Source organism: Chiroxiphia lanceolata, chromosome 2, assembly GCF_009829145.1.
Source record: "Chiroxiphia lanceolata isolate bChiLan1 chromosome 2, bChiLan1.pri, whole genome shotgun sequence".
Lineage (NCBI taxonomy): Eukaryota > Metazoa > Chordata > Aves > Passeriformes > Pipridae > Chiroxiphia > Chiroxiphia lanceolata.
Window position 1 is genome coordinate 68309025 of NC_045638.1, and position 27695 is coordinate 68336719.

A 27695-nucleotide genomic window follows, 5' to 3' on the forward strand; every position below is an offset into this window, starting at 1 on the left:
TTGCACTTTCACAGTAGTGAGTGAGCAAATTGTATTTCAAAGTGGTTTATTTGATGCTAAAGTGTGTGTTGTCTTATTAGTTCACAGTTATGTCCATGAGAAGCTTTGCAAACAAGAGAGCAAGGGAACAAACATAATGATAAGCAGAGATAATGCACATTTAGATAAATTTTCTTCACTTACTCAAGCACTTGGGAGTTTTTAATGATTTAAAATACTTCTAAAGTACAAGCTAAATGTACCACAGCATACTTTCTGCAAATAAGTTAGTGTTAGCAATTTAAACCCTCACTTCAGCATCACCTCTGTGATATAAATGGGGCTGAGAAGTGAGACAAGAAAGTGAAGAAACAGGCTTTTAGTGTGGAACAATGAAGCCATAAGGTTGCAAAGTTCTATGCAGTCAAGGGGTTGAAATGGTGGATTTGAGCAAGGTGTGTGTGGGGGGGTTGTGTTAAATACAAGCTATCAGTCTGGTGCAGAAAAGCACTGTGAGTCATGCATAGATTTAACAGAGTCGCTTCTGTCTATGAACAATTCTGCCCTCTCTTTTCCACCAGAAGCAAAGCAAAACATCTGCACCATCCACAAGTATTATTCACCGTTCATGATATTCTGTAAACCAGCATAGATTGCTGTATAAAGAACAATACTTGGACCCTTGCTTCTTGAGAATGAAAAATCTCAGACATAGCTTCAGGAGCCCGAGAGATCAGGGCAGCTTCGAGTATTCCACTCAGCCCCAGAGTACTCTATTCCATGCTGTGTCGTATCAAGAAAGATGTAATGACTGCTAACCAAGTGGACATTTTCAGAAGCATTCCTTCTGCTGCATTTGATTTGAGGCATTCTGAAGTCAACACATTTAGTCTGATGTTTGTACACTTTTTAACACACTCCATTTTCTTTGGCTGAAATTATTCTATTGTAAAAGGGATTATTCACGTCTTGTGTTTTACTGTTAATAAAGAGATTTCTGATTTAAGAGCTCTTTCCCTTGTCATCTGCCATTCTTCTCTTTGAAAGAGATTGGCCATGGAAAACTCTAGGTAGGTCCCAGTCAGACCACAGGTGACTGTGGGAACTGGAGCATTTAGAAATCCTTTATTCATACAAGTTCGTCTTGGGCAAGAGAATCAGTGATTGTACTAAGTGAGTAATGGTATGCTAGACACAGGAAAATGTACTGAAAATTAATATGGCATAAAATCTGGATGTATAGTTTATGAATCCTTCACTGTTCTGTGGTAGATTTGGTGATTTAAGATGATGGTTCAGCTTACTTTTGAAGGAGACAGCTCTGATCTGACAGGCAGTCAATGAGCAGTGATGCTGCCCTACGACAGAGGCCCTAGCTCTGCACCAGACTGATATTAGTGGAAAGACAGACTTGCAGCTGCACAGTTCTTGAAATGCTCAAGGAAAAAGACAAATACAGTAAGAATGCACTGTTATAGAAGTGTAATGGTTTAATCTTCCTAAAATTCAGATTTTGTTCTGCAATAAAAGAAGCAAGGGAGTAGACAACCTAATGAGTCTCAGAGCCATGCAGGCACTGCTGGGTTCACACACAGCTTGAGAATCCCATCTGGAACTCTGCCCAAACAGGACAGCCCTGCTGCCAGCACATCTCCCAACACCTGCACTAACCTGTAAGGCACTGGTATTACAGACCACCAAAAGTACAGGATAGGTGAGCTGCACTGTACTGAACATCTCTATGCACAGCTTCAGCAAGTTGCATTTGTTTTGACATAACCAACTTGTTCAGCACTGTTTAACAAACACTCCCTGTGCAACCTTTCTGCTGTGAGGGTTTGAGTTTTTTAAAAGTTTAATTATATCTATTCGCCTTTCATAAGCTGACCATTTGAAACAAAATCAAATACTTTATTCTACACTTTCAGCCAATTATGTTTTCACATATATTCTAATACACTGAAAAGTAACCTGATTTTACCTAAAGCTAAAATAACTTTTTATACCAAGAGCCTTGGAAAACAGAATGCCATCTAATCAGAGCTGGCTGTTTTAGTAATGGGGAAAAAAAACCCAAACATGTAAATTTAACAAAACAAAAAAGAACAGGCTTTGTTTTTAAAGAAAAACAAAGATTTTACTCAAACACTTATTGGTCCAGATATACAAAGTTTTTCAAGTTCTTTTTAAAAGAACAACTTGTGCTAAATACAATTAATCCCTACTGAACAAGTTTTATACATACAAAAAGCACAGCTTGAGAAAATCCATAAGACTAACAAATACTCCTGAAAAGATATTATTTCGTGGATCAAACTGCTGCAATAACTTTAAAGTAGTACTTTATAATAAGCACCCACCCCATCTGGATAACCTCTATTCAGAAATGTGGTTTAATACAAAACTTTGTTTCAAAAACAAAACGTGGGATATAACACTTACATAATATAGTGTTTGGATGTTTAACCCAATCAATTGCAAGTTCATCTGATTTGGGTGAAAACCTTTTTCAGCACTGCAGCTGATACAGTATCAGTTGTCTTAATAGAATTTTAACTGTAGGTTTTTTTAGAAGAATAGTTTTCGGATTTTCTTTAAGTGTTTATTACGCCATACTCTCTTGTGGAGTTTTCCAAAAGCATTATATGCCTTAGCTAATCTGTTGTCTATCTCTCCGTCGATCTTACCATCTGAGGAGATGAGGCTACCAAGGTAATTAAACTGTTGGACTGATTTGAGTTCTGATTGGCCAATGGTGATGTGGGGATGATGGAAGACTTCCTGAGGTGCAGGTTGATGGAGGACCTCTGTCTTCTTTAAGCTGACTTCCAGCCCAAAGAGCTCAGCAGCACCTGCAAAGCAGGATGTTAAGCGCTGCAGAGCTGCTTCTGTGTGGGCAACAAGGGCAGCATCATCAGCATAAAGCAGCTCCCGGACAAGATGGTTTAAGGTCTTGGTGTGGGCCTTCAGTCGCCTTAGATTGAATAGACTTCCATCAGTACGGTATCGAATGTAGATGCCGTCCTGTTCATCGAGGTCTGCTGTGGCCCTTTGGAGCATCATGCTAAAGAAGACGGTGAATAGGGTAGGAGCGAGAACGCAACCTTGTTTCACACCATTCTTAATTAAAAAGGGCTCAGAAAGTGTGTTGCCATATCTGACTTGGCCGTGCTGATCCTCATGGAGTGAGATGATCATTTTAAGGAACTTGGGGGGACAACCTAAACGTTCCAAAATCTGCCACAGACCTTTTCTGCTCACAGTATCAAAAGCCTTGGTGAGGTCGACAAAGGTTACATAGAGACCTTTATTCTGTTCCCTACACTTCTCTTGCAGTTGTCTGAGGACAAATACCATGTCTGTGGTGCTCCTGTTGGTTCTGAAACCACATTGACTTTCAGGTAGAGTTCCTTCTGCTATAGTGGGTATTAGTCTGTTCAAGAGTATTCTTGCCAGGATTTTGCCAGCAATGGAGAGCAGAGTAATACCACGATAGTTTGAGCAATCTGATTTAGAACCTTTCTTCTTATACAAAGTGATGATGACAGCATCACGAAGGTCTGATGGTAGTTCACCGAGCTCCCAGCAGCGCACCACAAATTCGTGAAATTTGGTGTGGAGTGCAAGGCCCCCATGTTTCCAGACTTCAGGTGGAATTCCATCAACCCCAGCTGCCTTGCCGATTTTTACCTGCTGTATGGCCTTCAGAGTTTCTTCTAAAGCACTGGTCTACTCTGGCCTCCAATCGGGAGGCCTGGAGACACACCATCTATAACGCTGCGGAAGCCTTTGAGAACTCACGCAGGATCACTCTCGAGGAAAAAAGGCAACGCAGAAAGAACCGTGTCTTGCAAAATACACCATCTAAGGAGTCTTTCTGCTGCGCCTTTTGCAATCGGATATGTCTATCACGTATTGGCCTCATAAGCCACCAGCGTGCCTGCTGCAAATGTGGATAGTGCCTTCACAAATCTTCGTTCGCGAAGCCTAGCCATGATGATGAGTTTTCGGATTAATTTGCTATTATGAGTTAAAAGCTTTAAAATTTAATTTAGTAACTTAAAAATGAGTGATAATCTGCAATTAATTTATATTTCACATATAAAAAGTTGGTCGTTACAAATAACTCCACAAAACAAGATCTAACTCCAGTTTCATATGTTCCACCTAATTCTTCTTTAAAGCTTTTTGCCATTTATCTGTTTTGGAACTTTTAAACACAAATTCTTTTTCATGCTATGCACAATGAAGCATTTCAAACCTACTCAACTTGCAGATAATGAACAGATAGCAGGAGGATCACCTACTTGTACTTTCCTGAGCCACTGGATTGACTTCTTGATGGCATGTTATCTTTGCCTTTAGTGTAAGATTCTACTGGACAGTTCTCATATCCCTGAGTAATTACTGTTAGGTCATGCCACTGGGTTGGCTCAACTTCAAAACTTTATTTCACAACTTCCATAGAAAGTAACTGACTTCCTTCAATGATTGTCATCAAAGACTGATTTAACTGCAAATCTTTATATAAAAAAAGGTTAAATTAAATGGAAGACTTTGTTACGTAAAGGGTATTCAGCTAAACATTACTACTATAAACAATTTTTTATTAAAAAATTAAACATTAAAATGAAGTTTTAAAAATAATCAAAAAATAGACTCCTCCAGATTTGCAGGTGACACCAAGCTGAGTGGTGTGGTTGACACAACTGAGGGATGAGATGCCACGTAGAGGGATCTGGACAAGCTCGAGAACTGGGCCAATGGGAATATCCCACTGTTTAACAAGACCAACTGCAAGGTGCTGCACCTGGATAAGGGCAGCTGCTGGTACCAACACAGGCTGAGGGATGATCAAGAGCAGCCCCACCAAGAAGGAGTTCAGGGGCTGGTGGTTGAGAGGCTAGACATGAACTGGCAACTGTCTCCTGGGCTGCATCAAAAGGAGTATGGCCAGCAGGTCAATGGAGGTGATTCTGTACATTGATGCTGGAATAACAAGGCCTACAGTCAGCAATCAGGAGGTCACGAAGCCAAAGAGCTGGGATCCCTTGTTAAAGAGGCACTGGAAAAGAGGCAGCAATTTGCAGTCTCAGGACATGGCTCTTCTCAAGTGTGAGGGCAAGATACACATTTAAGGAAGATCTTGTGAACTTCCCAAGAAAGTGGACCACTCCAGATAAAGGTATCCAGTACTTGAGAGAACTAGCAGCGCTAATGAGAAGTCATCTATAGTAATCTAGGACATGATAACACCCCTAAAGACCCAGAGAATGGACCTTGTACAAAGGCGAGGTGGAGGAAGGTGGTTCAAAACACCCCTGCATCATATTCCAACAGCCTGGTAGCATTATATTACCCGAAGATGGGTTCACCAGCTGTAGAGGTGATGTCCTCCTGTGTGGTGGATAAGAAGACAGAATGGGAAAGATATGTTGCCTGGAGAAGCATATATGGGAACTAAATGGACCTGTTACTTACTGGATAATTCACCTACCGGACTGACAGTTTTTCCCCAGTTTATTGTTGTGTGTTTACGAAATCTTATGCACCCCAGTTTATTGTTAAATTTTATGAAGTCCATTATACCTCCATATTGTCCCCATTTCTTCCTTAGATTTTCCCTCCAAAAGTTGTTTGTCACCCTGTCCTCCCCTGTTTTCCTGCTCCTCTGCCACTGATTGGTTACAGTTTGCCACAGAGCAGAGAGAGCTACCATTGGCCCATTCCCTTGGAGACCCAGGAGTTCCACCCACCTTTCCCCTGTCTCCCTATCACACTTTTCCCTGAGTTGTCAGTCGCTTGCTCCTCCCCAGTTTAGAATCCACCCCTCAAACCTATTTTATATAAACCCTTGTTCTCCCTGAATAAAGCAGCATTGCTGCACTAACCCTCGACTGTGCCAAGAACCCTTATTGCAGTGCTCGGTCCCATTTCCCTTTTCCCTGCGGACCGTGGCACTCCTGGCTTCAAAACACAGAATAACTCTAGGAGCTTCCTCATTCCCACGGGCCAGCACCTCAGCCCTCAGGGGCAGCCCAAGATTGGTCCCCTCCCCGGTCAGAGGGAAAGGAAGCCCCAAGTACAGGCCATATGGTGAACTCTGGTTCTTTCTGCATGACCACAGGGAAGACAAAAGGAAGTGGGATGGCAAACCCACCTTTAAGCTGGAAGCCCAGGTATGTGAATTGAGAGGAAAGAGAACTGTTAAGAAGGGGTTACCCAAGAAGGCTGTCAATGTAGTTGCCACAGAGATCCAAAAAAGCAATCAGCGACCTCCCATACATGAAAGGACTTAAATCAACTCCTTTGATCCTGGTGAGGGGACTTCTGATCTGGCATCACAAAGGTCAGACAGTGAATACTCTGACCAGGAACAGGAATAGAGGGTACCTGTCTTCAGCCACGAGGAGGAAAGGGATGACAGGGGATGATTCGATAGCCCGGCACATTGGATCCACAGAGGTATAGAGCTTTGGTAGATATGGGTGCACAATGCACACTGCTGCTATCAAGACACAGGAGTGCAGAACCCATCTGGACCTCTGGAGTGACACAAGGATGCCAAAAACTGTCTGTATTAGAGGCCAACATGAGCACAGCAGGGGACAAGTGGGAAAAGCACCCTATTGTGACTGGCCCAGAGGCCCCTTGTATCCTTGGCATCAGTTACCTCAGGAGAGGGTATTTCAAGAGTCTTAAAGCTGGGTCTGCCGTAAAGAAAAGCAAAGCACCTGCACAAGAGATTCCGTTCTTGGGAGTAAAATGGCAGGATGGATGCCATCATACGCCTATGAGTGTGGTTAACAAAATAGGAACGATGTCTTCACAGGCTAACAAGAGGGAAACACAAGCTTTCCTAGGCCTTGTAGGATTCTAGAGGATGCACATTCCAGGTTATAGTCAGCTTGTGAGCCCCCTCTATCGAGTCACCTGGAAGAAGAACCATTTTGAGTGGGGCCTTGAACAACAACAGGCCTTTGAGCAGATCTAACAGGAGATGGCCCGTGCGGTAGCTCTGGGGCCTGTTTGAACAGGACCAACTACACAAAATATTCTCTCCGCTGCAGCTGGGGAGCATGGTCTCAACTGGAGCCTCTGGCAAAGAACATCAGGAGAAATCCTAGGGTTTTGGAGCCGGAGTTATCGAGGATCAGAAGCCCACTACATGCCAACTGAAAAGGAGATATTAGCAGCCTATGAGGGGGTTCGAGGCACCTCAGAAGTTGTTGGGACAGAAGCATGTCTCCTTTTGGCAATGCATTTGCCTGTGCTGCACTGGATGTTCAAAGGGAACATCCCCTCAATACATTATGCAAGCAGTGTAATAAGTGAGTAGCTTTGATCACACAATGAGCCTGCATGGGAAAACCCAGTTTTCTGGGAATCCTTGAAGAAATTATGGACTGAACAAAAGGCAGAGATTTTGGAGCACTGCCTGAGGAGGTGACTTGCGCTCAAGAAACACCACCATATAATGAGTTATCAGAAGACAAAAGAGGCTATGCTCTATTTACTGATGGATCTTGCCATGTGGTAGGAAACCATCAGAGGTGGAAAGCTGCTGAGTGGAGTTCCACATGACAAGTCATTAAGACCACTGAAGAAGGCGAGTCAAGCCAGTTCGCAGAAGTGAAAGCCATCTAACTAGCCCTTAAGATTGCTGAACAAGAAAAGTGGCCTGTACTATACCTCTATACTGACTCCTGGATGGTGGCTAATGCCCTGTGAGCATGGCTACAGCAATGGAAGAAGGCCAATTGGCAACACAGGGGTAAACCCATCTGGGCTGCTGCATTGTGGCAGGACATCGCTGCACAAGTGGAAAATATGACTCTGAAGGTACATCAGGTAGATGCTCACATGCCCAAAAGTCGTGCCACTGAAGAACATCAGAACAATAAGCAGGTATATACGGCTGCCAAAATTGAAATAGCACAGATAGAACTAGACTGGGAGAAGGGTGAGCTATTTATAGCCCAATGGGCCCATGAAACATCAGGACATCTAGGAAGAGATGCAACAATGGGCTCATGATCCATGGGGTCATGACCATGGAGTCCATCACACAGATCATTCATGAATGAGAGATGTGCTGCAATGAAGAGAGCTACACATGTAAAATTTCCCTGGAATAGAGGGAACTGGGATTTCTGATATAGTGAGGCCTGGCAAACATGCCAAGTTAAGTGTTACATACTCACCACAGTGAAACAACTACTGGTTGGCTGGAAGCAGATCCTGTAAACCAGGCCACTGTGTCCAGCTCTGGGGCTCCCAATGCCCCAGACATCCACCTGTTAAAGCAAGTCCAGAGGAGGGCCACCAAGTTGATTAGAGGGATGGAGCACCTCTCCTGTGAGGAAGCTTTAAGGTCCCTTGCAACTGTTGAGGAATACATCATAAAATAAAATTGAGGGGGTGGGAAACTGAAAGATTAACAATAATCTAGAAGAAAAATAAAGGAATCTCTCGTTTTCACCTGGGGACTGCAAAGAAAGCAGAACTGCCATCCATTAACTCACACACAGCATCATTTTATTTAATGATGCGTCTCTGCCACGGACTATTGCACTGGAAGGAGAAGAAAATTGGCCTTAATGTTTTCACTGCTGCTAGAACACTGTCTCCAAGCTCTCTTCAGCTTTCCTGAAGCACTGAAAAGTTCTCTTAAGCAAAGTGACTCTCAGCGAAACCCTTACCTAAGTGCATCTCTCAGGTAGCTCGTTTTGCAAGCTGCAATTCAGAGATACAGACTGAGATGCAGATTGAGTTCTAGCTAGGAGCCAAGAGGGCCACGAACTGCCAAGCCAATCCTTTGCATAACAAAGGGCATGAAGTCCGATGGCACTAGCCAGGTGAGTGGACACAGAGCCACATCAGGAGCCAAAGATTCAGGAGGAAGAGTGAGACTTGCTGGCACTTAGACTGCGAGGGTATAAAAGCCCAAGGGTTCCTTTGTTGGAGGTCCCTCCTCAGAGGCACCAGCTGGGGCTGTTTCTGTGTGACTGCGCTGTGAATAAAGTGCTTTATGGAATGAGACATCTGAGACTCTGCTATAGGAAACGTGAGGTCGAACCTGTACGGAAACCTGGTCTGACTGCATGTGAGTGGGGTTTGTAGGGAGTCAAGCAGGGCAGAGAGCCGTCAGCTCACTGGAGCCACCCACAGTGAAGGGGCTTTGGTCCCAGCAGTTAAAGTCTCTGGCACTGGGAATGTGACTGCCAGAGTCTGGTGAATGGTCAGATTGGGAAGTTTCCTTAACACAATCCAGTCCACTCTATGATTCTATGATTTGCTCAGAAGTTTGCAGACACCCAAGCAGCTCAAAACCTCAAAAGTGCAAACAAGATACAAATACATAACAAAAGTAACTTTCATTTTCCTTTAAACATTGAGATTCTTTGTATTTATACAAAATACAGATCCTATCCCTCCTTCAGCACCAGACTGATCTGAAGGTCATTGATCTGTTCTCATTACCCAGGGGCTCCTTGAAACTGTTGTTGCCTTTGTTCCAAAGCTTGTTGACTTAGCAGTTGCTGTTGTTTTTGTAGAAACTGCACTACTTCTGGGCTTCTGAGTAGGGACTGAAAGAAAGAAAGAAAGAAAGTGAACTTTACTTTAGAGAACTCACATATTTTAAATAGCTATATTACATTTATATTACTTTCCATTAAATTAATTTGTGCATTACTCCTTGCTGTTCTTTAACCGTGGCAGACAACTAAGCAGCAGCCTCTGCTCACTCCCTCCCCCGCTCCCTCCCTGCTGTGGAATGAAGCACTGTTCAGCAATAACTAAAACAACACTGCATTATCAACACTCTTTTCATCACAAACCCAAAGTGCAGTCCCATACAAGCTACTGTGAAGAAAATTAACTGTATCTCAGTCACTACCAGCACACCCATACAAACGAGAGTTCAATCAAATGCAGAATTACAAAACAGGCTCACAAGACATCTAGGCACTGTTTCAAGACACCATCAGGTAACCAGAAGCAGCATTAACACACATCCTGAAAGCAGGGTCATAATGTAAAGAATATACAGTATTGCAAAAAAACCCATAAATATAATAAACAGGAATAATCTAATGACATACTGAAAACAAACACCTCTGAATCGTGTCTTCAGTTTTGAGCCAATTTCTACATTTCCCACTGCAGATAGCTCAAAAAGAGTATAATAAACAAACAAAATACTGTAATTCTGCAGCAAAGTTCATGTTCCTATGAAGAGTTCAAGCATCTGGAGTATTAGCCACATGTTTTAGTTTTAGGTAGACCTGCAAGGAGCAGGGACTTGGACTCAATGATCCTTATGGGTTCCTTCCAACTCGGGATATTCTATGATGCTGTGTTCACTGAGTGTTCAGAATTTCCCAACACTTCAAAACAGCAGTCCGGCCACAAGGAATGAAAGTTGTAATGGAGAAGCCAAAGAAACTGTAAGTACTGAATTATTTTCCTTCATTGGGCCAAATTCTTTAAAGGAGCAACAAAGTGTTTAAAAACTCAGAACACATGCCATTCATGCACTCTACAGATGAATCATACTGTTTACAGTTTATCAAGACATACATACCCAACCTTAAGTGTGATATATCTTCAACTTCTAAAACACACCAGAGTAATTAAAGCTTATATCAGACCTAAAGTCCATACATTGTTCTACCTAAAGCTTTGGTTTAACAAGCTAAAACCCCTCAGTTATACTATAAGCACTATTTACACTGAAGAAATAACCATGCCTGTTTATTACTACCATAATACACAACTTCAGTTAATGTGGCAGTGATCACTAAGTTCAGTTATCTTAGTATTCTTCACAGAGAGGCTGAGGCACATATCTGCTCTGCAGCGTATTTCAGATTTGAAAATATGCACATGTAGTGAACAATCTGAAACTGATCTTTCACAGCAATGCCAGTTAAGTAAATAAAGGTGGGGTAACAATTTTTGAGCTCAAAACCTCTACGAAAACAAGACTTACCAGCCTTTTTTTATTCAATACTTGTTCTAAAAGAGTAGGTCTTGCTGGGCGATCTCCAATGGATCCTGTTCTCTGCTTTGTAACAGGAACTGAACCTTCAACACTATCCTGCACATGAAAGAAAAAAGAGAAAGTGAGACTATAAACTCTGATATAGTGATACACAGAAATCCCAAGAGTAAAGAACATTTGCCTCCTAATCTGCACAGGAAAGTAACAGCACAGGAATGGAAATGTATCTATTCAAGACTGGGCCTCTTCTTTCCACATCCTTTCACCGTTTCACCAGTCACACCAAAGCAATGCAGCTGATTTAAGTCTTCCACACTGCAAAAGTAACCAGGTTACTAGGGCTAGTTGTAGCCTTGAATTTATTTGACTGAATTTCTTAAAAAAGAAGTCACAACAGTTCAATCTCCAGCTTCTGAAAGCGAGTGATATTTACCATTTACAACTGGGCAGGAATGACAGTACTTCTAGTACCAAAACAAAACATACTTCAGAACACTATTATGAACTTGCTGAAGCCTCAGGCTTACTTTTCTCTTCGCAAGTTTATTCTGTTTGTTGTACCATCACCAGTCACCTGAATTAGACATATGAATACAATATGGCTCTACAATCTGCTCTGAAGAAAATATCAATGGTTTGGAAAATTTAAACCTATGTTGAATTCTTTGTGTATTAAATTCATAACTTACTGACACTTCCACTTACCTGAAAGGGATCAAAAGGAAGAACAAAGTATCCCAGTATCTTTCACTTCAATCCTGTCCACAGAAGTCAAATATGAAAACATCTACTGGGAACCTAACTCTCACTCCACAAGACAACAGTATCTTGTGAAGTCTTAACAGAGACCACTGCAAAAAGCATACTAAGTTTAGGACTAAATATCCTTTCTTCTGCAAGTTCAGGCCTTAATTTCATAACATTCAAAGCAATCTGCATTTGCAAAACTTGGGAAAAGCAAGTCCACTTTCTTCCAAAATGCAATAATCACTATTTCATGTTACAGATCAAAAGATTTTAACCCATCACTATGCAATATGCTACGATTTTGCCCTTCTCCCATACTGTCCTTTTTTCTGAACTAGCAAAAGTATTTCTACAGACTGAGCAGGAAGTAGTTCTGTAGACCCAGCTCACAAACTGAGCAGGATGAACTATCAGAGAAGAAAGAGAGAAGAGGGGAAGTCATGCCAGTATATAAATCTAGAATTCATTTTGATCTTGACTGAATACTGTGCGCAGCTTCTGTTCCCTCATCTAAAAGAGAAGTAGCCACTAGAACTAGAAAAGGTTAACAGAATAGCAAGAATAATAAAAGTATGTAACTTTTTCCTTGAAAACAAGCATGTTAGGCCTTTTCAGTGCAGGAAGGAAACAACTTAGGAGGCAAGTTTTAAGTGTCACAAACTGAACAGAAATTAGTTGTTCACCGTATCTTCTCATGTAAACACTAACTGGCAAATCATACTGACAGCAGAAAGATTCAAAAACAAGGAGATCATATAAACCAAGCAGCAGACCTGAAGAAACTACCAGAATGTAACAGATGCTCAGAGCTTACAGGGTTCAACAAAAAATCCAAAATACTACATGGAACAGGCATTACTTAAGAGCTACAAAATACATCAGAAAACCTACAGCTATTTCAGCAAGTTCTTTGAACTGAGAGAGAAAATGAGAGAATACTTCTTAGCAGCATCATGTACACTTCCCTTTTTTTAATGCACCTGCTTCATGCCAGCTTTTACAGCTACACAAAAAAAGATTCTTTAGTGTGACACCCAGTATGGTTACTATTATATTTATATGAAGAAAAACAGAAAAAGGAAAAGTTTTTTGATGGTTAAGTTTGCAGTTAGATCAGTTGCCAGTCACATAACTCGAGAGACAGCTGTGCTGACATAAAAGGGTTGCTTCTACAATAAGTGTCAGGCAAGTTGGTGTTTTTTTCCTTCTGGCAATCACTATTTTATACTTGCCCCTTTAAGCACAAACTAGTCAGTACCTTCAAGAGTAAAACCATTTCCCTCTTTCTGTCTCATCCTAATACAAGATCTTGGTCACTCTGTAACAAGTGACCAAAAATGCGAAAATCTGTGATCCTGGCTGTGTCAGTAACTGTAGAAAAAAAAACTATTTAAAAAGTCGAACGTTACCATCAGCTCTCCCACTGACAATTTTTCCCCATCCAAACAATACACATAAGCTTATGAAAAGTAAGTATAAACTAGCAGTGGTCTAAATATATAAAAACTGCCATATAATATAAAAAATAATAACGGAAAAGCATCTTGAAAAACCTACACAACTGATTCTTATATACAATATAACCTGATATCTAACGGCCTTTGTGACTTTAAAACTTATTTCAGCATCAACTGAGCAAGAAATCTGACAAGAAGTCTCTCTTAGATCTATTTTTTCACCCTTCCTCCTGTGAAAAAAACCACGCGCTACACAGCGAAGCATCCTCTAGCAAGAATTCTTTCCCTGAAATGTCCTGGTCTAGCTGTACGCTACTACAATTTATGTCAGAGAGCTAAGAAGAAATGGGCTTTGCTCCGGCAAACCGGAGGAAGAGTGAGCTGTAGGACCGCCCCACATTTCTGCCCTTTCCTCTGGCCAGCAAGGTCCCATTCCCGGGTCTGACAGAAGCCGATTTTCCAGGGAAGCCGCAGCCCCCGGGCACCCCTGAGGGTGTCCCGGCCGAGGCCCCGCCGACCACCCCGCCTCACCTCGGCCCGGGAGCCTCCCCCGGCGGTCGCCGCCGCCCCGCCGCCCCCCAGGGCCTGGTCGCTCTTCTTGCGCTTGTACTTGTCCTTGTAGATCTTGTTGCGGTGCCGCTTGCACATCCAGGGCTTGCGCTGCTTCACCACCTGCGTGGTGGTCTCGCTGCAGCCCTGGTACGTGCAGCTCTTGCACTCGCCGCCCGCCGCCGCCTCGCCGCTCGAAGCCGCCGCCGCCCCCGCCTCCGCCTCCTCCTCCTCCAGCTCCTCCAAGCTGGCCGTGCTCTCGCCGCCCGCCGCCTCGGCCTCGGCCTCCTCCTCCCTCGCCTCGGCCCCGCCGGGGCCTCCCAGCCCGTACAGCACCATGAAGCCGCCGCTAGAGGAGGGCGGCAGCGGCCCGTCGGCGCTCGACACCGGCTGCAGCGCCACCCCCGCCGTCCCAGCCGCCGCCTCCCCGCCGCCGCACGGCTGCATCAGAAGCAGCGCCAGCTGCTGCTGCTGCGGCGGCGAGGAGGAGGAGGAGGAGGAAGAGGCGAAAGTGGGGGCGTGAGCGGCGGCGGAGCAGCCCCGCGGGGCGCCCCTGCCCGACCGCGCGGAGCCCCGAATGCTCGCCCCGTCCTCGCCGCGCCCCCAGCGCGCAGGCGCCGCGCGCGCCGCGCATGTGCCCCAACCGTGCTGAGGGACGGGGCGCGGGGGCGGCTGTAATGGCGGCGCCGCCCCTTTGGTGGTCTGAGGGGGCTTGCCTCGAGGGTGCACCGGCATACTGTGGCAGGAAGCCCTTTTAATCACGGCACAGCCACCAGTGTGGTTTGGGCCGGTGTGACGTCCCACCCTTAAGGGGAGGGGAACACCCGAGATTCGTAAATGCTCGTGGTCGAAAGGAACGACAGAAGTCAAGAGGGTCCGCAAGCAATCGAAGTTTTATTAGTACATTGCACACTTGGCATGGAAATCGATGTGTTAGCCCCTGACCTACTATATAGGCATATGGCAGTGGGTTTTGGATAAAGGGGAAGCCTGAAAATGAAGAGAAAGGAAGAGATGAAGTAAAGGGAGTGAGGGAGAGGGGAGAGAGAGAAAGAAATGAAGGAGGGGAGAGAGAAAAAGATGTTCAGAATCCTGGGAGTGCCACCTGGGCTTGTGGGGATGCCATTTCATGGATAGGTTTCCTGACCCTGAAGATAGGTTTCTTGCTTTCCATGTAAATTAGTCGCCATGTGCAGTCTGTTCTTTCAGATCTTTCTGGGAATGAGTTGGAGGACTTCGGGTGTCTTGGGTGGTCTTGATTCCCTGCTACTGTCCATGCCCATTTCTTGGCCTCATTCCTGGACTTGCACAGTACTGTGTTGTGCTTATCTCCAGAACAAGGGTGTTTGTCCCAGAGAAGTGCTGCCCTACCTCCACGTTCCCCTTCTCCAGTCACATCTTGTTCTTTGTCACAGCGTGTTAGTACCAACAATCCTTGTCTGTTAGTACCAACAGTCCTTGGTTGTCTCTCGCAGCCATCTGGCTCTCTGTTCTTGAGACATACACATTAGCCCCTTATCTTCTGGGGTTCTACATCCAGTCAGCCTGCTCAGCCTCCTGTCCTGCTCTGGTCCTGTGATGTCTGTCCAGACCTAAACATTCCTACCATTGATCTTCCGAAGTGCTGTCTCTAGACTGTACTTGTGTCTTTGCTTTTCAGCCACTGTCACTTCAGACGGGGGACAAAGTGATGCAGTTTGTCTTCTCCCACTTAGCCTTTTTGTTTCCCCTAGTTTGCTGTTGCCTTTCCCTTTCTTCCTTTGGAAATCGATTCTTTCTTTGGGTTACTTCTGGATGGTGGTTTGGATGCTTTTTCCCTATTAGAAGGTTCATCTGAGCAGCTAAACTTATCTTCACCCAATTCCTACCAAGTACATTATTGCTAAGTAAATTTCTTTATTCTGCAGTGTAAGTGAATGGTGTATCCATAATCTTAGATGTTTTGTCACTCCTCAATCCTGTCCTTTTCTCTGCAAAGCTCTTGCATTTTATTCCAAGAAAAACATTACCTGTAATGCAACTGTCGTGCCTACCTTCAGTATTCCTCTTACTTACTCTTTCTGTGTCAGGCACTGGATTTTCCTCACTCCTGCAGAGAAGTCCCACTGCATTCCATCTCCTTCATCTCCTGCTGTTTGCCCCCCTTCATTTTTCTTACCTCCTTACTGTCTGTGGGCTCTTGCCTTTCTCATTGCATGCATCAGTTAATCCCATATTAAAGAACAGAGCTGACTCCATTTATTCCCTGGCAATTACCACAGCTCCCTTTTCCTTTCATTAAGGTAAATTATTATGCTGTTTACAGTTGTACCATTCCATTTCACTCTCGATCTTGTCATAATACAGTTCTCCTTCATTTGTCAAAATAGTTAATGATGTGGTATAGTCACAGGCAAATCACAGTGAACGGAGTAACTCTCTCTTCATCGCCTTTGACCCACCAGTCAACTTTAATATGGCTAAGGTGACTCCCAGCTGTAGTGTTTAAACTGGAATTACAAACTATTTCTTTTTTGGTCAGTGAAGACTTACCCTCCCCACATCTGCCTCAGTGTCTTCTTCATCTCTGTTACAGCCATGCTGGGACGACTTACCAGAAGCTTTCTTTAGAACTCAGCCTTATATCTGTGCCTGTAGTGAAACATGTAAAAGTTACACATAGCCTTCTTTTTCTCCTGCCTCATCTCTTTTATGTCAGCTCCTTAAGACAGAGGCTGTCACAAAATGTTTGGGTTTTTTTTTTCACATTATAGTTCCATCTAAATAATTTTATTTTTTTTGCTTTAAATACATCTTGAAAGAATTCCGTCTTAAAATTCTAAGTGCTCCTGAAATTAATTAAAAGAAAAATTCAAAGTAATAACAAAATCAATAATATTTTTCTCCAGCCACACTCCCTGCACGTATCCACACGATAACTAGTTAAAAGAAACGGGAAGCTGATAACCTTTAAATCCTGGGAAGCAGAATTGCTTGTGTCCTTCACCACCAATTCTCTGAAGCCCCACTGAGACACATAGGTTTGTCATGGGCCAGTCAGACCAGTAGACTGAAGCTGTGAAAGGCTACATGAGAAAATTTTTCATGGAGTTACGGTTTCCAACCAAATGCTCTGCTGAAAACTCCCTCCGTTTTAGAATAAGTTGGATTCTGTCTTAGACTCCCTGGTAACACATGGGGATCTCACTGGAGAGTGTGCCTGGAAGCATACTTCAACTCCATAGTTCTCATTTTCCTCATCTGAAGAACAAAGAGCAACAGAAAGCTGCAGAAACTAACAGTACCTTACAAAGGTACTGAAAGGGTTAATGAATTAGCAAATGAATTTTATGTTTAATGAGCCTATTACTGTATTGCAGTGTGAAGGTTTATCTAGTTCTTTTTACCCCAGAACCTTATCATCTACTTGCTTTAGGGCATAGAAACATAAATAGGAATTAAATTAGTGTGAGCTAACAAATTAAGCCCTTCTTAAAAAGCTGCCATTGATGCTTTCTTTTTTTATACGCCTAGTTTGCTCAGAAAAGAGAAATCTATGATGGAAAAGAAATAAAGGAAAGTAGTCCTTTCCTTGGGCTGCACTTCTGTCAGCCTGGCTCTTTGGGGAGGAATGTCATGTTTGGAAAATTTTGACACCAGTCTGTACATCATTGCCATCCAGCTGCATCATGTTTTGTCTTCCCAGCTGCAATTAAAAGGAGATGCCAAATACAATTATTGAAATCTAATAACTTCATTTGTCCATTTGCTGACATCTTGTTGTTTAAGTGGATTCTGTAATTTTCTGCTGTCTCTTTTGTTTGTGTTTGTGAAATAGTTCATTTTAATATTCTAGATTTCTATGCTAGTTCTTAATATCCAGTTCTTAGTTATCTTGGGAAACAACATGTATTAAAAAAAACAGATACAGGTTATGATTCAGGAAGGTAATCATCATTGGAGAGGCTGATTTGTCTTACTTACAGACCAGGATAGTACTAATGATTACAGCTGAAGTAATATTTTCAAATGTTGGAAGTTATTTTATCACTATTTGATGAGTTATGATATGAATTTTGTTCACTCAATATGTCTATCTATCTATCTGTCTATCTGTCTATCTTTTACACAGAAATGCATTTGTCTTTATCATTTGCTGTAAGAGGGCAGGCCATACTAAGAACTTCTATGAGATGTGGGACTATGAAATTCATACCTCCAGTGTTGTGATAACCCTACAAAGGAGACATAATCTAAATGCAAATTATCTTGTGACCTTATTGTTATTGGTTATTTGTTATAAAATGAACAGGTTGACTCAAGGAGAGCATTTGGTTTTTTAAAACAGGAATGAATGGTACTCAAAAGATGCATGGGAATTAGACATAAATTAATCAGCTTATGAATAAAATTAACATTCACATTCACAATATAATAAAACCAATCGGAAATAGGCATGGATAAAAGTGTGTGGGACAGGAGTTAGAATATGCTCTGAACCTCACACCGAACATTTATTAGCCCCTATGCTCTCAACAGCTTTAATTACTGGAATACTTCTAAATCTCAGAACAATGTTGCTTTGATGTCATTTTTAATTGCTGAAGTAAAACTTACCTGGAGCCCATTTTGCTAGTCTAGGTGATTTCCATTCATGGTGGATGTATGGGTGATTATTGCTTTTGGCATCTGAGCAAGGTCAGTGTCATTCTGTTCTCTCATGCGGGGCCAGCATCCTTGGATGTGTTCTGAAATGTCTCCTAGTCTGTGTGAGTTATGATATAAGGCTTTGTGGTATGGAACAGTTATCACCTTGGCAGAGGTCAGTGTTGCTAGTTCTAACTGTTACTGTTTCACAGATTGATATCCTCTCAATCTAAATCATTGAATTCAGGCCTAGTTTAAAACAATATCTCTATCCTTATAGCCAAGAAACCATGAATAACAGAAAAGAAAGGGATAGTCACTCTGCTTTATGAGGCAGTAAATGTCAATAACAGGATACATTTACAAAATTATAATGAAAAAAAAGGAGCGAGCTTGGTTTTAGACTATGAAACATTCTCTTTCAGTAGAAATAGGGAGAGCCTTGCTTATTAAGGAAGTTAAAACTAGGTGGAAGCAAAGCTCTAGATAGGGGAAGTAATCCTCTGTTGGCAGGGAAATATGTCAGATTAGCTGCTCTGTCCATAGCCAACAACTGTGGCTGCCAAGCAACTCATAACTGTATCTGAGCGTCAGCATCTTTTCCTTCCTATTTTGTAACAATTGCTAACATCGATCATGTGTTTTGGCCTTTGTGCTGACATACATAAAATCACAGAACAGTTTGGGTTGGAAGGGACCTTAAAGATCATCTGGTTCCAACTCCCCTGCCATAGGCAAGGACATCTTCCACAAGACCAGGCTGCTCAAAACCCCATTCAGTCTTGGCTTTGAACACTTCCAGAGATGGGACATCCACAACATCTCTGGGCAATCTGTGCCCATGTCTCACTACCCCTGTCTTGGGACCCCAGAGCTGGATGCAGTACCCATAACTGTAGAGCAGAGGGGCAGAATCACCTCCCTCACCCTACTGGCCGTGCTGCTTTTGGTGCAGCCCAGGATACAATTGGCTTTCTGGGCTGCAAGGACACATTCTGGGTCATGTTGAGCTTCTTGTCATTGACTCCCTTTCACGATCTATGGGAGTCACACCTTGGAGTCACTCCACAAGTTGTGTTCAAGTAGTCTTTTATCACTTTAATTGAGCAGTGAAATATTGTTCCCATAAGTATGTTTTACATGTCATTTCAAGCAAAAGTTGGAAGATTTACTTCTGATGTGGTTATTTGGACAGCAAAATTTATATTTTCTATTTCTGGCTTAATGCCACACATTTCTCACATATAAGTGTTATCAAAGGTGTCTAGTTTTTCTGAAAGATGTATTTCACACTTGAGAGTCCCCTTCATGGAAGGGGATGGTTCTGTCCCATTAACAAGAATTTCTTTCTTGAACTGGAGCTATTTTTGCACACTTTTCTAGCACTTTGTTGAAGCCGTGAAATAGCAACTTTGTCAGTTCTTCGACACATTCACAGAGGTTTTTCTGTTTTGTTCTTCAATATGAAGCTGAGAAGTTTGTTTTGATTTGTTCTATTTAAGCCACCATTCTTCAAAGAGTAAGAGAATCACAATCCCTTTGTCTTCTTTTTACTGCAGTGATGGGGTGAGCACCCAGAAGGGGAAGGACAGAGGTATAAAATGTTCCTGACACAGGAAAGTCAAAATGCTCCAGTTTATGAAATGACGTGTTAAGAACTGCAAGTAAATAAGATTTGTAGGCTCCTTATATATATGCTTTGCTAGGCCACTCCTCTGCTTCACAGAAAGTCAGGCGAAAAGGAGTCAAATTCATAGCTTTTTAACTCTTTTGTTATATTCTGCTCAATAACCTATTCCTGTTCTCTTTGAAATGCTCAGCAAATACAGGTACAATGGGAGTTCATATATAGGGACTTTATTATGATCAGATTCAGTCTATCAGAGATCAAAAGGGATTAATTTTTGTAGGCAAGAGGGGAAGGAATTATCACTGTGCGGGACTAAAGCATGGCTTGATCCTCAGAAAATAACAAATTTTTGCCTAAACTATTTATTCTCTCCTTTCTCAGACTGGCTTTACAAGACTTGTGTATTTGGGTACAGGAGTAACATTTTCTAGACAAGTATGCTGTCTTTGTATTGTGTGCATACAGCTATTCTGCCTTTCATCTTGGCAACCAAGAACATGTCTAATTTGGACCTGAATGCTGCCCCTGAAGCGTCGATGGTAAACAGCCTGTTGGAAAGTCCTTGGGGACCCACTTGTTTTCAAAGCCATTCTATTAAAGCCAGATAATTAAACAGTTTAATTTTGGAGGAGTCAGGGTGCAGACTTCCAACAGCATCAAGTTGATTCCAAACACAGAAACCTGAAACTAGCTTTCAGGGAGCTCAAAAAAGAGTCATTAATGTACTGTTAGCACACTGCTTAGTCATTAGCTTGTATCTTTTAATTTCAATTGCCTTTATTCTTCTCTTTCAGAGATCCAGGGACGGCTTCTTAGTTACCAAGTGCCTTGGGACTGCTACTTCACATGAAACATTTTTCTCAAACATTGAGTTTCTTCGTCCTGTCACACAACCTTACCTTAAGTATTCATATTGATCTGCAGTCATTTTACCCTTCTGGCATTGAAGCTTCATACATCTGGTGCAAGTATTTCTGGAAGTGTGTCACAGGCTTTGTTGTATTTCAGCATCAAAAGCCATTTCTATGCAAAAGAGCTCCTCCATGTATTTTTAAAGAAAGTTTTTGTGAACCCAGAAGTCCCATTTGACTGAGGCACATCTGTTTCTCTGTAGTTCTTATACATTCCAGCCTGAAGGATAAATATGGTGATCCACAGGCTGAACTTTTCCCAGTTGGGATCAATGGCTTGTATTATTTGGTAGACACTCAGACCTTGACCAGATCCTGGTTATTGTTTCAGAAGCAGCTATTGGCATACAGAAAAATAGAAGTTCATTTGATCACTGCAGACTTAATAGCTATGCTGAGTAATGCTACTGGTTGCATATTCTGGTACAGGAACATTAAAGAAGATTATGTTCCTTTGTACATTGGAGACGGTCAGCTTCAGATACAGCATTTTTCCAAGAAGAGACAGCTAGTCATGAAGCTTTGTGGAGGAGTTATTGTGTTATAGCACTTAGAGACCACCTCCTTAAAGTAGCAGGGCATATTTTCCTGTTTGAACTGTTCCACCTCAATTGCTGCATATTTTCAGTAACTCTGTTCAGCACAGAAAAATCAAGCTGTTTGGACTGCAGTGGTGGGGTGTTGTATAATGGTTTTCTTTTGAGTTGACGATACATAATAAACTTTGTAAATGGTACAGAGTAAATGACTTGCAAAAAAGTAGGATTCCTCATTTCCCAAGAGCCACAGGTAGTATCCTAGAGGAGAAAATGAGTTGTTGAGTCTGCAAATCTACCTTAAAAGGTAGAAAGATTCATGGATAACTGTGTGGGAAACATGGAAAAAGTGCTGAGTGGTCTTGGCATATTAAATGTTGAGAGAAGTAAAGACAAGTGCTCCCTAAAGATTTTGTATGTGTAATTGTGAAGTTAATTTTATGTCCTAAATAGATGTCAACCTGTAGGCTTAATGAATTGTTAGCACTGAAGATCCTTTTGTGTGTTTTGTGAGCAGTCTTACAGCAGTCTGTGCCACACAATTCATTGAATTGTGTTTGGAAGTGAAAAATGTGCAGCCTAGATGATTCTGCCCTCCCTCTTGGTTTTCTAGACTACTTTGTGCATCCTGTATAGAGTTTGGCATTTAAATTATTAAAAGCAAGGTAGGAAGCTTAAATGCAATTTGAATATCCTCAGACCATTGAGGAATTCTGTTTAGCTCCCCCTGTATTAACATACTGATAATTATGACTTATCTTCTTTTCAACGGAATATTTAGTATAAAAAAATCTGACTACTTCTAAATGTTCCTCTTTATATTGCAACCGTTGTACAACGTTATGGAAAGTGGTTCCTATGGTATTATTTTCTTATAATACATTATTCTTCATAAAAGAGTTTTAGTGAAGACAGTCTTATTCCAAGTAATGTGTAAAAGTTGACTAAGGACCAGGTAATTCTTGCTCAGCTGCTTTTTCTCAATAAATAATTATAAGTCATGTTTAGAAACATGCGAAAGTCTGGAAACTGTAAATCTGTTCCTCTTTCCTTCTCTTTGGCACTTCACTCCACCAAGAGTTTCCTTCATTCTTCTTTATACTGAAATTAGGACGACCAGTAGCTTTAGACCAATGCTTTGAGAATAAAGTGTGAGGAGTACACAGATGCAGATTTTGGACTTGATTAGTGGTGATGAAAAATACAAATGCCGTGTTATATATAATAAACACAAGCTGGAAGTTTAAATCATTGTATTCCCCTGAAACTGTCTGTATTGCAAAAGATCTTTAGATCCAGAGAATCTAGATGTTACAGTCTGCCCTCTCATCCAATTTTAAACAGGCACTATTGGTTAGATTGTTTTTAAAATAGTATGAATAAAGTGACTCTATACCTATATATATTTGTTTACTATCTAGTGTGAAGAACTTCTAATTGTAAAATTCAGCTCTGATTGAAAGTCAACCCTGCCAATTTCCACACAGTTATGCAAATTCCACTCAGAGATGAATTGGGACCTACAAGCCATTTATTTGTTGACAATCTCTTCTTTTACTCAAGCTTTACTGTCAAGGAAATCACAATGCCTTTACTTACTAAGGCAGTGTCTGGAAGATCCATCTTGCTTGTAGAAAGAAAGAAAAAGAAACATTTATATAAAAATAAGTCACCACTACTGACTGCAGTGGGATTCCTGAAGGCTAATAATTTATTTCACTGTGTTTAGTCCTCCTAGTTCGCCCATGACCTGGATCCCTTGTTACGAGAGTAAGTGTGTCAGATGTTTGCAATGACATGGCCAGTTGCAGCTGTGTTTGGCCTATTTCCACTGGCAGCAGACTTGAGCTTGTATATAGTATCCTTAATTTCTTGGTAGCTTGTTGACAGGCAAGGCAGCCAGCACTACCCAGTGTATTAATGTAATCCATGAGAATTGCTCTTTAACCCATGTCTAGCTTTCATCTACTTCTTCACTCCCACATAATAAAGTGATTGTACTTAAAGTAATGGTCTTTCAAGCATGCCCTAGCCAGGCAAACCAACAAAACTTTTGATCTTTTAACAGTTTATTCTATAACAAATACATCATCCTATTACATTAAAAGTGTAGAATACCGAGAGAAGGCTCAGACTGCCAGTACTAAGACATTATTACACTTTCTAAAAATTTGACATAGTAATTTTCTTACATGAGAGATACTATTAAGTGCCAGATTATGGTAAGGAAGAGTTAATCACAGAGTACAAGATTGGCGAACCAGTAGCCAAGACTAATTGCAGTCACTGTGAAAAAAAGATTACCCTAAACAGTAATTATAAAAATATGTACTACACATTAAGATGCACATCATGCATATAGGAGTTGACTTTTAAAACAGGAAAAATTGTGAGCAAAACAGTGTAGGGGAAAAAATAGAAAATAGTTGATTTTAAAGAAGATTTTATTAAATGGTTAAAAGGGACAGTTCCAATCTATCAGAAGGGATAACTTTGGCTTAGAGCCAGTCTTGGCACAGTAATGTAGCCAGGGCAGGACTTGTGAATATAAAATGATATGTAATGAAAAATGGGTAAGGAGGCATATATGGTCATGAAATCTAAAAAAATGGCTAAGAATTTTAACAACACGTAGAATAAAGGAGAAGCTGAAGATTTTTAGAAAAGAAATTCTTCCTAGACCTGCTATTAAAGGGAGCTGATAAAGTTACTATTAAGGAAAAAAAATTGAGGTTTAATAAATGTTTATGTTAATTCATTGAAAAATGTACCATGCTTTTTTCCCATCATAGGAGAAAATTAAAAGTATCTTTCAGTTCCGTAGTAACTAAGAAGGATATTAAACATCTGCAAAAGAAAAATTCTGTTAAGTTTGCAGGCCTGTATAATTTGTACTCAGAGACCAAAGGAACTGGAACTCTTTTCTGTTGAAATTCATTTTTAATAAATTTTGGAACACCACAGCTGTTCCAAGAGGCAAGAAGATTGTCAATGCTGCGGCAATATGCCAAAGACAGGGATGATGGCTCAAAGCAATATATACTGGTTATCCTGATGTAAGCCACAGGTATATAAATCTTCAGTAGTGAAGACTAGACATGAATCATAGCTATCAAGGAGTTGGATATCAAACATAAAACAACTATCAATGAAAGTTCATTTTCACAGGAAATAGAACTTTTAAAGTTGAGTCTGATTTTGATTGGGGGGTTTTGGGTGGTTTTAATTGTATTTTTAACATAGTGTATGTTTGTTTGAGAAAAGTACAAAATGTAATTTATTTAGGCTTTGGTAAGTAATTTGGCTGTACACCAGTGTGTTCTGATTAAGATCAGTATAGTATATGAAGAGTAAAGAAACAGTAAGAAAATATTGTGGGAAGTAATTTTTTAAACAGGTGCCAGTGATGAATTGTCCACATAGAGTCATAATTGAGTATGAATGTCTGCAGTGGTATTTTACATGGACTTGCAGTAATTCTGATATTTTTCAACATTTGAATTAATGGTGTGGAAGTAAATACAAAGAGCTAATGAAATTTGCAGACTGTATGAAGATATATGGTATGGTAAATTACAGACTGTGGCTCTGTCCCTGTCATCCTCTAAAAATGTACTTTACCACAGTACAAAACTAAGAACATGAAATTCAGGCCAAGTTCACAGAATGGTGAACTTTTACTGCAAGAACGTAGTTTCTGAAAATGATTTAGAGGTCACAATATGCATGCATCTCACTAAAATCTCACACTGTGATATTCAGGTAAAAATGTCATTTTCAATACTCACACTTAGGGAGACAAGTTCATTTTCTTATGGAACACTGGTGAAACTTCGTTGTGAAATATGACTAAAAAGTTACATGAGCTTTTCTGTTTTAGAAAAAATTTCTAAAAATTGAATATATGCGTGAAAAACAACAACAACAAAAAATAAACCAAAAGTACCCCATCCTTTACATCGGAGATTTAAGTACAAGAATGGCTTTAGAGTGAGACACAAGTTCACTCAATAAGAAAACCTGAGATGTGACATCATTATAAGTAGGTTTTTGAAGAGAAAATAATAGTAAGTGGATTAAATTAAATTGAATTAAATAAAGAAAACCTCAGAGGGGAAAAAAAAACCAAAAACAACCAAAAAACCGCAGAACACCAGTTTCTGGAAACTAAAGTCATACAGATTCAAATGGGACATTAGGCACAAATTATTAACAGTGAAGCTGATTAACCACTGGATTAAGCTAATAAAACAGTGGTGGATTTTCCAGCTTTCCGTTTCTTGGATTCAAGCCTAGCTAGATTGCTGGAAAATGTGTTTAGCCAAACACAAAATAGCACAATAAAAGGGGAGCTGGGTGATACATCTGTGAAATGGTCTGTGAAATACTGGAGATTCAAATCAGGTGATCCAATGCCCACTTCTCATCGTAAAGTCTGTAAACTCCCTTCAGTTCAACTATAGATTCCATAAATCTTACTTTTGATAGTACTCAGGTTATTAATATCAAAGGACCACAGAGCTCAGTCATACTAACTAGAAAGTGGTTGTAATACTGTTATTTGTTTAAATATACTGGGCAAACCAAATCTAGTGGAAACATGTTCTGTAGATATTTCTTTCCTTTCCCCTGCATTCTGGGACAATAACCTTCCTCTGTTATGTAAGGTTGTATCTTCCTCACTGTAGGAAGGGAGAAACTTGTCTTCTTTTCCATCTCTTCCCTTATATCACCTCTGACTTGTTCCCTATACTCACTTACAGAACTTTCCTTCAGCAGGACAACTGTCAGCACTGCTACCTCTGGTGTCCTTGTGCCTAGAACTCTGAGAGGGACAGAGATGGGATGTTGACAACTGGGTATGTCCTTAGTTGTGGAGACAAGCTCAATGGCTTTGTAGCAGTAATGCTCTTCTGTGCAACTGCTGAGGCTTTCCACAGGCTTTTCAGATTTCTTCACGTTGGACAGCAGCTTGTATCTGCTCTGGTATGAATTAGATGGAGTAAAGCATAGCTCGTGCAAAATTGTACTTCAGATAATGCTGCTACTTCATGTCTCAAAAGACACCCAGCAAAGAAGACCTGGTAGCTTCATGCAGCAGCTGAAAAAATGCACACTCAGTCAGTTGACAGGCAGTGAACACTTTATTTACAGACGGCTTAGTTTTATAGTCTTTTTCTTCTGTCCACACACAAATATACCATATCTCATTGGTTAAGTGTTCTTGTTCATGTGCCTAAGCTCCTTTTCTATAGGTGGTCAGCATTCCTTCATATGCTGGCAACTCTCAAAACAACACCTGTTATTTACTGCAGTTCTTCTTCCTTTTCTGCTTTCTCATCTTCGATGTTTACATTCCTTTACAACCTCATAGCTGTAACTGATCAAATTCAAGGCCTAAGCTGTCTACAGCTCAGTCGTTTCCCACAGCTTCATATACAATCAATTATATATTTGAAATGTTCTGATCTGAATGATCTTACAAAGAAGAGCACTTCCTTACAGAGAAGTTGCCACTGTAGTGTCTGTCCAGTAGGCTGAGACCACAGCAGTACAGTCAGGGTAAGGGACAAGTTTTGCAGATTATGTGGGAACAACAGAAGAAATAGGCAAAATTTTCTGTCTCCCCAAGGCACTGCCAGTTCTGGCAGCCCTTGCCATGGAAGGACAAAGCAGTCTCTCAGCAAAGGTCACAAAGGTCTGAAGCTTTTTATACTTCCATTCTCTCCTAGAAGTAGCATTTCTTCTTGCTCTTTCCATGCATATGCCAACAGAAAGGCTTCCCAGCAGAAAGGCTTGGCTGGGGGGTTTATAGCTTGCAGAAACCAAGAAGCAAAACATACGTTAACACAATTCTCTGTCCCCTGCAGCATGTCATTTCTGGTTTTCAAAGCCATCCTGTGACTTCTGGTCCAGAGGAAAGAAATGGGACAAAATTCTAATTCTAAAAATTCTTGACCTGGGCTTTCCCTTTAAAGGTTTTATATGAAAGGTAATTATTTTCTAGTCCCACTATCTGATAACAATCCATACTGATATTCATATACATAAATTAATATGTTCCAAAATCAAATATTAAAAGGTTTGACCTCAAGGAAAACTGTTTCTACTGCTCTAGTTGTGAATAGTTGAGGTTAATTGTAGAAAAGACACCTGTATTTCATAGAGAAGAGGGAGGATGGAGAGGGGAGGGATGAGGTATGAGACATCAACAAAAATTTCTTGAAAAGAAAATGTGTTAGGTCCCTATTC

The 27695-nt window shown here is 41.1% G+C and overlaps 1 protein-coding gene across 1 annotated transcript; it reads right to left on the bottom strand.

Annotated features, from left to right (window-relative positions):
* Positions 1–9350: 9350 nt before the first annotated feature.
* Positions 9351–14475, bottom strand: RFXAP (regulatory factor X associated protein). Its single transcript, XM_032679251.1, has 3 exons — positions 13723–14475; positions 10976–11083; positions 9351–9569 (listed from the first exon to the last, which is right to left on the bottom strand). Exons 1-3 carry the CDS (start codon positions 14473–14475, stop codon positions 9459–9461), a joined length of 972 nt encoding a protein of 323 aa, XP_032535142.1. The 3' UTR covers positions 9351–9458.
* Positions 14476–27695: the final 13220 nt, after the last annotated feature.

Coding starts and splice junctions, on each gene's coding strand:
- RFXAP (XM_032679251.1), bottom strand. CDS start 14,475: ATGCCGGTGCACCCTCGAGGCAAGCCCCCTCAGACCACCAAAGGGGCG. Junction 11,084..13,722: donor GGGGAGGCTCCCGGGCCGAG/GTGAGGCGGGGT, acceptor TTTCATGTGCAG/GATAGTGTTGAAGGTTCAGT. Junction 9,570..10,975: donor TATTGAATAAAAAAAGGCTG/GTAAGTCTTGTT, acceptor TCTTTCTTTCAG/TCCCTACTCAGAAGCCCAGA.